Here is a 12,928-nt window from a genome sequence, read left to right as displayed (position 1 = left end):
ACTGGAAAAACAGTAAAAGTGAAAATGGGGAGACTAGCTGGGAGGGTACTATAACAGTGCAGACAGAGACGGTGGGGCTGGAAAGGGTTGTGGAGGGTAATCAGTAGTGAAGATGGTAAATGGTGAACAATTTAAGATATATTTTGAAGGCCTTACTGATGGATTGAATAAGAGAGAAATATTGAGAATGATGAGTTATTTATAACTTCCATTGTCAAAGATAAACAAAACTGGACACTAGTTAGAGTGGTTAAGTGGTAAGGACAGATTTTTATCAAAAGTAACTTCTTAACAATCAAAACCAGAGCCAGTCTTGAAAATTCCCTGAACAGACAATACCAGTTGAGTCATACAAACAGTGACTTAACTTATTTTGCAACACTAACTTGACCTGGGTCATTTCTTATAGATGCCTCTGAAAATCACAAGCAAAGATCAAACTGTTTTCCAAGGTTGATATGAGCCAGTGCCCTATTATTTAAGAGAATTCTAATGTTATAACCAGTCACTATGAAGAATAAAAACTCTGTTTTCCTATTATATAAACTGTTTCATAGCAGCTACCCCCAAGCCTCATTTCATGGTTTGGTTTGACTGCTCCTGGTTTGCAAACTGTCTTTTTGGTATGTGAACAATAAACTTTGACTAATTACCACTTCTGGTGATTCATTGGTTTTACTTCTGTTATGTCTGAACTTTTGACAATCTATTACTCTAGAGATAAAAATCCAGTGTGAAATGAACTCAACCTTGATTTGTACGGAGATAAACGGGTGTTTCAAAGGAAGAATGAGGGAATAAGGGGGAGGCTAGTGGCAGCTCAACAGAGTAAATGCAAGTAGGCCAGCTGTGTATGCTAGCTGGCAATCACTGAAGTTAGGATTTTCCCTTCCAACAGAGACTGGGAGACAGAGGCCCTAACTTTGGGCGTTGGCTGAAACAAACAGTGAAAAAAAAAAAAAATTGGCGGCCTTGAGCTTTCTCATTCAGGCACTTAAGGTGGCCATCTTAGGATGTGGCCTCAATCTGTTAAGAATTATATTAGTGTTTGTTCAAGTCTATATATGTCAAGGTGGAGGCCTAGTTGAGAACAGGGCTCAGGGGAACGTGGCTACGGTTTGGTCCAGGAGAGAATCTTTGTCACCACGTACCTGATTCTAGTGACATGTGGTTGGTGGTGTGGTTCACAGAGAAGAGGAAGTCTATGGGGACGACTAGGTTTAGAATCTAGAGGAAACCAAATCTCATGCTAAGTATGAGACATTTGAATGACTAAGAAGTTAAATATAAGAATGGACCACAGTAGAAGTCAGAGCTAGAGATATAAATATAAATCAAGAATTGTCATCATGATACAACTCAAAGATTACATAGGTGGGAGTGGGAGGTTGAGAAGACAGAGGGACTCTAAGGATTTGCCTCACAAATTACTCCTTGAGATTTGTTTCTAGAAATATATCACAATTAGGTAGATGGATCTGTGTTTTTAATTATCAGAAAGTCAAATGAACAGAACATCAATCAACGTGGCTGTTAAACATTTGATTTTTCTTTCGATTTCAAATCTATCTCCATTTACTATTTCTAAATCGGTAAAAAAAAATTGCATTTCTTGAACACTATTGTTCACGCTCAACATATGTGGAAAACTGAACAGAGGAGGATCAAATAACTTTTGCCATACAAAATTAGCTAAAGGTTGGGCCCTGTATTCAAAACTAAGCAATCTGCTTCCAGAGGCTATGATCTGAACCCCTATGCTATATCACAAGCATATTTAGTAGCCTGGTTTATTTAGTGGGTCATAAATAATAGACTTGTATATACATACAGTAGTTCCAGTAAGTTTTTATTGGATCTAATGTTCATGTGCGCATGCATGTCTGGGTCACTGGGGTTGGGATACAATTCACCTGGAGGCCATCCCCCAAGGTGTATTACATCAAAACTCCAGGAAGGATAGAATCAGCTTCACTGGAATGGCCCCGAAGCTTCAACCCATTAAGAAACACACGAACAAAGAGGAAATTTTAAAACACACACACACAGATTGTACCAGAAGAGGGTGGGTTTGCTCTGCCCTATGGCATCACACTGAATTCCGAGTCCTGAACATAATTTGCTAGTTGGGGAGATGAGTAACCCCCCCCCAAAGTCTTCCCCTCCAAACACTATACTTAGTATTACACTGAATTTTTACACGGTTATCCCTTTTTTTTTTTTTTAAGTTTTATTTATTCACGACAGATAGAAACACAGAGACAGAAAGAGGTAGAGACACAGGCAGAGGCAGAAGCAGGCTCCAGGCTGGGAGCCCGTGGGACTCGACCCCAGGACCCCGGGACCCCGGGACCACGCCCTGGGCTGAAGGCGGCGCTAAACCGCTGCGCCACCCGGGCTGCCCTACACGGTTACCCTAAGTATTGAAGAGGTCTTTGGAGGCAGGCATTGTCTCCTTCCACCTCTCTTACTACATCCTCAGGGCCTAGCGGAGTCTGGCATAGAGTAGGAGCCCAAAGGATGGTATTGATTCTGGAAGGAGAGAGGGAAGGGACCCCCCAAAAAAAGGGGGCTGAAAAGTAGGAAGAAAGAGAAAAAGAGAAAGGAAGGAAGTCAAATCAAACATTCCTACTGGACACTTTTAGAAGGCGAGCAAGATGTCCTCCAAAGTCGCGTTTTAAAAGAAAACTTTTTCCCACGCAGGGTGTGCAAGAAACCATCCCAGTCCCACCTGAGCGAGCCTATCCGAGCCCCTCGGCCCCGCCCCTCGGCCCTCGGCCCTCGGCCCCGCCCCTCGGCCCCGTCCCCTGCCCCCGGACGCCGCTCGCCGGCCGGCCCGCCCACCGCGCCTGCGCACTTGGGGGCCGCTCCGCCGCGGGCCGTCGGGGCGGGGCCTTCCGCCCAGAGGAAGAGGAAGAGGAAGTGGGGGGAGGATCCTCGCAGGGAGTGAACCGGAAGTGCAAGCGCTCCTGCTCCTCTCCGGCCAGGCGGCTCCCGCTCTGCTGGGCCCAGTGGCCGCCAGAGAACTTTCTGTCTCCCGCCCCAGCGGTCGCCGCGGCGCGCTGCCTCGCCCGCCTGGCAGGCTCTCCCCCGCTTTCCCTTCCCCGCGCGGCCCTGTCTCCCTGTCGCCCCGCGGTGTCCGCTTGCCGCCGCCGCCGCCGCCTCGTCGTCTCTGCCCGGCCGAGCGGCCCGCCCCGCTGCAGCGATGTGCGACAAGGAGTTCATGTGGGCCCTGAAAAACGGAGACTTGGACGAGGTGAAAGACTACGTGGCCAAGGTAAAGCGGCGACGAGCGGAGGTGGGATGCGGGTGGAGGCGGGGGAGCTGGGGGAGGGGAGGGGGAAGGGCTGGCGACCCCGGGTCAGACCCCCACCCTCCACCCGGGGCGCTGGTCATTGGCGTCTGGCCCTCTTTCTTCCATGCCGGACTTCCTTCGATCCTGCTTTGAATGGGGGGCAAGGTTGGGGGGGGGGGTTGGGAGGGGAGAAGGGAGGGGGGTCAATTCTCCCATCTTTTGGACCTGCCGGTGGCCCAATGAAGGAACCCCCAGTGATCAGAATCGGAGGAACGTTTTCTTGAACTTTTAAGCCTGCTGAGAATCTAAAGGAGTCAATGACTGTGACCGGGGCAGAGGGGAGGGGGATGAGGGGCAAAAAAAGAAAAAAAGAAAAAAAAGAAAAAAGTACCGAAAATCGCGATGGCTACAATCTTGAAACTTGGTACGGGCCTCCCTCTGAAGTCTTCACTCTGGGTGTGGCCTTTTTCCCCCCTTCCCACTCCCAGGGATTAGGTGTTTGGTTGCAGGGGTGGAGCGTCTGACCTGGATCAGAATAGTTTTGTTTTTTGTGTTTTGTTTTTTTTTTTTTTCCAAGAAGCATGCTGTGACTTTTTCAGTTCCTCCGTGTCCGTCCCTTGGTTTGCACCCCACCCCCCACCCCCCCACCCCCGCCGCTGAACTACTGGAACGTGCACTGAGGAGTGTGCCGTTTCAGGGGTGCTCATCTCAAACCGAAACACTCCCCCGCCAAATAATAATAATAATAATAATAGTCGACTCTGCATCGTGGCGGAATGGTAGGCTTAAAATTCCGAGCTGGCCTGCCCTCGGGGGCAACCCCCCCTCCCCCGAAACCGTGCCTTTTGCAGTCACGAGAGAACCCACCTGCGATTATAATATGTTAAGTGTAAAAATGGACCTTCCAAAACAACAAGTATGAACTCGTGACATAACCGTGGAGGAAGAAGCATCTTGCTTCTTAAAAAAAAAAAAAAAGTTGTGACTTTATGACATAACCGTGGATAGCATCTTGCTCACCTCCTAAAAGCGTGAGATCTAGGTTCTAGTTCTTCAAAGGGTATTTCGACCCCCCCCCCCCCCCCCCGGCGTGCTGTGTTTCTTTCCAGACCTGTGTCAGGAAGCAACTAAGCAGAAGCAGAGTTTCTCAAAACTTGCAGGATTGTGCAAAGGGCAAGCCGCTGCTAGTTTTTAGTCTATAATGAACCATTACAACTTAGCCTCCACCCCACCCCCACCCACCCCCCTCCCAGTACGCGGGATGTGTGTTTAGTTATTCACAGTGGGTCTGCACAGCACCATTCACTGCATTCTCAGCTAGTAGTCTGAAACCCTTGGATGTTTCCACATGAGGTTGAAAGGCAGAAATTACGGGGACGCTCCAATCCCTGATGCACTGTCCAGTGGTGGAACCCTGCAGTGCTCTGGAAGGGAGTAGGCTTTTTGTTTTTCTGTTTCGGTAAAAGCTAGGTTATGCGATACACTTGAAGTATGGAAAGTTGGTAGGTACTAATGGAGCTTACAACTACAGAAACACCACCATTAATGTGGTGTCTTCCTGGTACCTTATTTTATATCATCCTTGCGAGTCTTGTGAAGTCCTTTTATTCGTCTCGTTTTACAGATAGGAGTCCTGAGATGCAGAGTGCTTAAGACAAAAATCCAGTTAAAGAGATGACAGATGATTAAGCCAGAACTGGACTGCTGACTCCAAGACTTAGGCTCTTTAACTGCTCCATGCATGCAGTCTCTCCCAATATAAAGTGTAATTGTGAAAGCATAGGATATCTTGCTTCCAGTACGACATCCCCCCCACCCCCTTTTTTTTTAAGTTTTAAAATCAGGTCATTATGTGCAGTTTGGTTTTGTTCTTTTCCTATTACCGCCATACTGCCTATTCTTACCAAAAGAAGTGTGCTTGGGACGCCCGGTTGGCTCAGCAGTTGGGTGCCTGCCTTAGGCTCAGGGCCTGATCCCGATACAGGGATCAAGTCCTGCATCAGGCTCCCTGCATGAAGCCCCCTTCTCTCTCTCTCTCTCTCTCTGTGTGTCTCTCATGAATAAATAAATAAAATCTTTAATAAAAAAAAAAAAAAGGTGTGCATGAGAGGGAGGCTAGACATTCAAAGAAAAGCAAAAGGAAGTATTAACTGGCTTATCTGAAAAGTTTGACTGAAATGTAATCCTATGAAAAACGAGCTTTTTCCTTAGTTTGTTGAATAACTTGAGTCTCTTACTGTATCTTTTGTTTTGTTAATGAAAAATAACAACAACAACAACAACAAAAACCAAACCACCAAAACCCAGCACTCCAGTTTTTCCTGAGTTCCCTTATGGTGCTATTCACATTCTCAGGTGCTTGTGACATAGTTTCTTCTGCTCAGCAGCCATCTTCCTTGCTTACTCTTGACTCATTTTTTTCATCCTCCAACCCTCATGATGATACTCTTGAGTTTATGTAATGTACATTTATTTAGGTAAGTGTATGTAAACAACATACATAAAGGAATGTTTGGACTCATCTAATTTTCCTTCTAAGCAGTCTTTAAAATACTCTCCTCAGTACTCCTATGAAGATTGCTCACATTGTTAGTATATAAGAATGGACCTGTAGGTGATTTTCCCTTTTTAAAACTAATATTTTAAAAAGTCAGTGATTTCACTTTTTTTTTTTACCTGTTGTTGACTTCTGTACAGAAATCTGAAATAAGGGTAGGCACAATTTGCTGTTTTGCGATGAGTTCTAACTCTGAAATATAAGTTCAGAGCCCCAAATCATTGAAAATTGTATGTTTCTAAATGGAAAAAGCAGCATATAAAGAAAATGTTAGGTTAATCCATATTAAATGTTCATCAGTAACATTAAAACAATATCTGAGACAGCTTGGCTTCTGGACCGACCACACTTCGTTAGTTCATTCATTTGTATTGGGCATGTGTCAGGTCCCAAGCACCCTCTTAGGCCTGGCCTGATAGCGAAGAGGTTGGACACAGTGCTCAGGAAACTTAAGCATCCACCTTCAGCAGACTTGGGTGGGAAAATTTGCATACTTTTGAAGAAGTATGAAAACCATAAGTAACATCTCACTTACATGAAATTCAGTTTGTCCAATTGGAAAACAAGTGAAAGCCAGTGAGTGAGATCTTCACGAGCAGCAATAGTAGATACTTGTGGCCCCGTTTCCAATCTGTGTACTTCCTCTGGATCACATTACCTGTGCCTCGTCTTCCATTTCTGCCTTCACATTCACTTCTTCCACTGGAGTTAGTTCTGCTTCCACCTGGGCTTCAGTCAGCCTAAAGGATGGCTCTGTTTGCATGAAGTCCAGTTGAGCCCACACTGTCTTCTCAGAGATTTTTCATTTTTGTTGTTGCCATTTTGACTAATGACCTCATGACCCAACCGCTTGCCCAGATGAGAAATTGGGGGATTTTCCCCAACTCCTGAGTGTTGTCAAGACAACCCACTTCGTCCCTTTCAGCCATTCTTCACTCTTCTTACCACTGCTACTTTCCACTAGTTGCTGCCTGTTTCCTGCCTATACTATATTTTCCGTGACTATTAGTATTCCTCTCTTTCCTGGTCAACTTGCACATCTTGGTCAGGGAGATCTCTCTGTAATGTGAATTCTGAGACTCTTATCTTTTTCAGCCAACCTCCTTCACTGCCCTTAAAATATTTTGTGATTCCCATTATTAATTTTTCCCTGTTACTAATTTTCAAAAGGGCCAGCTACTCCATTTGGGAGAGTAGGCCATTGGGATCTGGCCCATGCCTGCCTTTCTAAACCACCCCTCTGTAAACCCCCTGCTCCAGACCCACGCCGGGCTGTTTCTTACTTGTATACCTTTACATGTGCCCTTTTCATCCTCCCTGAGCAAGTCTGCTCACCTCAATCCCTCACCTCCAACTTGGTGAGCTTCTCTTTATCCTCTGAGCTTAAATACACTTCTGCCAGAAAAACATTTGCCTTCAACTGGTGCACTGCTTCTTTTACTGTTTAACTTATCAAGTTTCTGTGACTTTGTTTACATGTCTGTCTTTAATTAGGCTCTGAGCCTCTGGAGCTTAGATATTATATTCTTTTTCATCTTTGTATCCCCAGTACAGTGCCAAGGAATTTCACACATGAAAAGCATATGTTCTGAGAAATTCTTTTTATTCTTGACTTAGCTACAGTTTTAACATACTTCATTAGCATATATAATAATGATTACCATTGACAGAGTGATTTATATTGCCAGGTATTAGAATACACTCTGCAAGATCTTTACCTAAGTTTTCGTTTGCTTTTTACCCTATCATTTCAGTATGGCTAATAGTATACCCATTTTAAGGGTAAAGAAATTGAAACTTAGAGAAGTTAAGCAATTCAACAAGGTCGCAAAGTAAGTAGCACAACTGGGATTTAAACCTAGGGCTCTCCGAATCTGCGGGCCCCCCCCCCTTTTTTTTTTTACACCATATCAGTCTACCCTGAAATGGTTATCTGGTTTCTTAGCTCAGAGTAGCTTAGCATCAGCACATTAAGAAAAAGAAAGGGGCTTGCAAGAAGTAGACACAACAAGTTATCTCTGATTATGAATAAAGACATAGAAAATGCCTACAATTTAAAACACTTTTAACTGTAATAATACGGAAATAGCATAGAGACAACATCTCTTATAAACTTTATTATCTCCTCAGTAGAGGCCCTCTTTGCTCAAGGTACTCTATAAGGAGACTGGTTGGTTGATAGCTTGCGGAAACTTTTGTATTTATAGTCACACACAGTTTTGGTTTTTTTGTTTTTTGTTTTTTGTTTTTTGTTTTTTTTTTAAGTAATCTCTACACCCAACATGGGGCTTGAACCCACAACCCCCATACAGAGAGTTGCAGGCTCTACTGACTGAGCCAACCAGGTGCCTCTGTAGTCACATAGTCTTAGAATTTATATTCCTAATTATGATCCTATACAGTGCAGAAAAAGTTAAATTGTTTCTCTTTACCTTAAGAAACAAATGTAAACTAAAGTATTGAAATTTCTATTCAGAGTGGTTTCCTGAATAAGAACTTCTTTTTTTTCTCAAAAAGTATGTTCTTAAAATTTTGAGCATTGGGATGCCATGTATAAATATAATTTCATTTACTTATCACATCAACCCATGAGCATAGTTAATGTAAAGCCCCCATTTTAAAGATTAAGAGACTGAAGCAAAGATTAAATAGCTTGTCTACAGTCATAAAGCTCTTAGTGAAGCTGAGATTTGAACTCTAACTTCATAGCTCTTTGCTATTATACTTCATACCATTGGCCTTCATTTCTCAAAAATGCTGTGTGATTCAGGGGGTACTGTTTTATTGAGTATGCAAATGTTAAAAATAATCACAGCAGGATGGTAAGTATCCATTGAGACTACTTAGAGGTGAGCTTTGTGATAGATTTTGAGGATCCAGCTCTCCCAGAAGTGAATGCTCATGAATTGTATTAATAAATAGTCCCTTATAATTTCCAGCAGGTTGATATATGTACTCTTTTGTTGTGCTTCTGTTTCACTTACTGTGAAATACTATACATCAGGTCTCTTAACTTCCCTTTCTCTGTGGTTCCCTTTCCCTCTCTAGCCCCCATTCTAATTACATCTATCTGCTTTTGACACTCTGATAGCCTTGAAAAGCAACAATTGTGCACCCTTTGAAAGGATAGGATCTCTTGAACTTGAGAAAAGTATCAACTCTAATCTTTAGAAACTGCAAGACTTATTAGGTTTGCTTTTCACTTTCCTAATAAAATAGGCAATTTAAAAGCAATCCTAATTTAATATCTTGCTATTTATTCATTTTAAGCAGTTTTCCTTTTCTCTCCATTCCTTTTTTTAAATTACCAGTTTGTTTCTTATAAAGATTTGTCACTATATCTGCCCTTTCTGTACCAGGGCTGGTGACTCTGTCAGAAAGCAGATAGATCAGTTTGTATACGTATAGATGCCCTCAGAAGACATAGAAAGTTTAGTATAGATACACTTTTCTTTTAGTCTTTTTTTTTTTTTAATGTACAAGAAGATCTTTTTTATATTGGAAGTCTAGTGCTCACTCAGATGTCTATAGGCTATATATAGTGTTTTGATTTGAAATTTTAAATGTTATCCTTGCACTAGTGCAGACCGTTAAAAGTGTACTATATTAAAGCTGATTTGATTATAAAAATCGTATAAGCTTTTAATATTTAAAAGATAACACTGTATTGAATAAAATAAATTGAAACTAAGTGTCTCCCATTGCTCATTTTCCCCTGGCCAGGTAGTTTCTTTAAAGTACAGGTTGTATTAGGTATTTTTAAGACAGAAAAGCATAAAAAAGACAAAAATTGCCCCATAAATTCTACTATCTAGATAATTCCTGTTAACTTTAAAATGAAATTAATTCAGGAACAGATTAAAAAAATGCAACAGCTATGGCTTCCTTCCTGGTCTCTGTGAACCGTGAGCCATTTTTAACAATTCTACATAATTTCAGAGAAACACCAGAAACTCACTCATCTATTTCCCCACTTAAGAGCAGTTTTGTATGTACTTCCACACTTTGTTTTTTTTTTTTAATTCCTTAATAATTTATCTTGGATTCCACAACAAAATTTATTCATCCCTCTCCCCCTTTTTTTCCAGTAGGGAGGGCATAGTATTCTATTTTATGGATGTACCATAATTTATTTAACTAGTATTCTATGGTAAATAGTTTTTCAAGCTTATTTTTTCTTTTTTTTTTCAAGAATTTATTTATTTATTCATGAGAGACACAGAGAGACAGGCAGAGACGCAGGGAGAAGCAGGTTCCATGCTGGGAGCCTGATGCAGGACTCTATCCCGGGTCTCAGGATCACACCCTGGGCCGAAGGCGGTTCTAAACCGCTGAGCCATCCAGGCTGCCTCTCCAGCTTATTCTTTCAGTTAAACAGTGCTCTCATGATTACCTTTGTATATATACCTTGATAGCTTTTGTGTCTGTATTACCCTCCTGATAAAGTTCTACTGACTTAGGCATATATCAGTAAGCACACAAGACTGATTATTCCCTCACAACATCAGCAGCACTGGGCATCATCACACTTTTTAGTTTTTGCCATTTGAATAGATGAAAAATGATCTCTTGCTTCAAATTGCGTTTCTTTAACAAGAAAATAAAACATCAGAACTTTTATAGCACATGTGTTCTTCCCCCCGCCCAATTTCTTATTTATATTTTTGTTCATTTTTCTATTAGGTAGTTGGCTTTTTATTGATTTGCATGAGCCCTTTATAAATTAAGGAAGTTCTTTTTTTTTAATCATTTTTCTTGTAGATTTTTTTGCAGTTTGTCTCTTGACTTCATCTATTTTTTTCTGTAACAGTCTTTACTTTTTTATATGGTAAATAGATCACTTTTCCCCCATTTGTGACTTGGATATTATCTTTTATTTACAGAGATCTCTTCTCTATAAGATTATAGATAAATTTGGTCTTCCAGATATTCCCCCCCCCCTTTTTTTTGTATTTTAGGTATTTGATCCTTCTGTTATTTACTTTGAAGTGTTTGTTTTTTGACAGTTTGTTTCCATATCATTTATTGTGTAATTCCTCTTTCCCTACTACTCTAAATTATTATTTCATGCTATATTTTAGTATGGAATAGAGCCATTTTTCTCTTGCATTTTCTTTAGAATTTTTGCAGGAGCATTCCTTTAAGATTTTTTCCTTTTTTCTTATCTTGGGGAAAATACGAGCATTTTTTAAACTACCTCACTTTTATCCTTTATGTCTCCATAAGCATTATATATTTTTTTTTCATTATATATTTTTTCCTAGCATGTTGGCACCATGTAATCTGAAGAACATAATGCTTTAGGTTCTAATTCTTTATGAAGTATTTTAGGATCAGAGTATATGGTTCAATATGAGAATATTCTGTATCAAAGTATTTGAAACCATGTGTTTAGATAATCAAATCACAGCTGAATTGATATTTAAGAATTACTTTAGGTACTATAGCAGATGCTACCTTGTAATGAGAAGTATGACTAAAATTAACTTTTTTTTTTGCAACTGTATCTTTATTAATAGTTCTGACAGCTTCAAAGCTTGATTTTTTTTTTCTTTTTGTCCACAAAACACTACGCAGGGTAGAGCTGTGATTATTGAAAGCAATGAAGGAAGAAACAGAACATAAGCTGACCCTAGAAAATGAAGGGGCAAAGAGTCATGTTACCTTAAAGTTCTAGAGGCCAATACAGTGATTAATATGTATGAATGTAAACTTGAGCTTCAAGTAAAGTTTAAATTAAGTCCACTTTTCTCCTATGTAAAAAGTCAGAGATGTGTAGGATATGTTTTGAAAAGATTTCTATTTGGGGCGGCCCCAGGGGCCCAGTGGTTTAGAGCCACCTTCAGTCCAGGGCCTGATCCTGGAGTCCCAGGATCAAGTCCCACATCGGGCTCCCTATATGGAGCCTGCTTCTCCCTTTGCCTGTGTTTGCCTCTCTCTTTCTCTGTCTCTCTCATGAATAAATAAAAATCTTAAAAAAAAAAAAAAGAAAAAGACTTCTGACTATATAAAATAATGAACATTTTGATACTTAGGTCTAAATTCTTGACCTTCTGAAAATTTTAGATATCTAAGAAAGGGGGTTGCAGATAATAAACACTTTGCCCATAGTATAATAGAAGCTATAATAGATAGTGTTTTTAGGGAATTTAGAATTTCATTGTTGACTTCAGCCAAAGTGTTCATGGCTTTGGAATTAAACCCTCTTGCTCTGGTTCTGTTAACTAACTGGGACATGTTGAGCAAGTTAGTTCCCTGCTCAGAACCTGGGTTTCCTCAACTAGAGAAAAATGAGGCTATTAATATCTACTTGATATATGTCAACTGTGTACCATTTTCCCTGGCATGCAGTGTTAGCCAAGAAATGTTAGCCATTGTTATTCATAATAATAACTATATGTTTGTTTATAAGCAGAACTACTTAAATCATCTAGTCCATCTCCCTTATTTTGTAGATGAGGAAAAATTAGGTTTTTTTTTGGAAAAAATAGTTATTAAAGGGCTTGACCCAGATTATACTGCTAATTAGGATTAAGACTTTAAAGCAATTTCCTGGAACCAGAACAGGTGCTTTTTTTTTTTTTTTTTTAACTAAACTATGGTATTTTATGATAAAGTACTTTGTACTTTATACTAGTTACTACCTCTGTTGCAATATTCTTTTTTGCCCCACCCTATCTGCTCAGTAAATTTCTATCTATTTTTAAAGTTCTTGTTCTGCCTAGCATTGCCTGTTTGTGCAGTTAATTGCTTATTTATGCCAATGTGGTATCTAACATGGATCTTTTTACCTGTGTTGATGCTATAGTGGCAGAGTTTCTTTAACTGAAGAGGTATGAGCTCCTGTTTTGACTGAAAAGTCCCTGGACTTGAATTAGAAAAAAAAAATAGCTTAAGAAACTTAGATCTTGTTCTATGGAGTTCTTCTCTTGCCTTTAAGTTTCAAATGTTCAAAAAGAGTTTTGTCTAATGACTGGTTAAAAAAAAAAAGTGCCTGTGTAGAAGTGTTACCTGTTACCATTTAGATATTTGAATAGTGCTCTCAAACTTGAGAACTCACAGCCTACCTCCCCCCA

The 12,928-nt window shown here is 40.6% G+C and overlaps 1 protein-coding gene across 1 annotated transcript in view; it reads left to right on the top strand.

Moving 5' to 3' along the window:
* The first annotated feature begins 2,912 nt into the window (after positions 1–2,912).
* Positions 2,913–12,928, top strand: part of MTPN (myotrophin) — a 56,084-nt gene continuing 46,068 nt past the window's right edge. The window contains exon 1 of the mRNA XM_072777350.1: positions 2,913–3,277. Coding sequence (XP_072633451.1) covers positions 3,206–3,277 — 72 coding nt within the window. The 5' untranslated portion in view covers positions 2,913–3,205. The remainder of the gene's footprint in view (positions 3,278–12,928) is intronic.

Source organism: Canis lupus, chromosome 15 (assembly GCF_048164855.1).
Source record: "Canis lupus baileyi chromosome 15, mCanLup2.hap1, whole genome shotgun sequence".
Taxonomy (NCBI): Eukaryota; Metazoa; Chordata; class Mammalia; order Carnivora; family Canidae; genus Canis; species Canis lupus.
The sequence above is the reverse complement of the archived record's forward strand: the minus strand, read 5'-3'. Positions and strand labels throughout refer to the sequence as shown.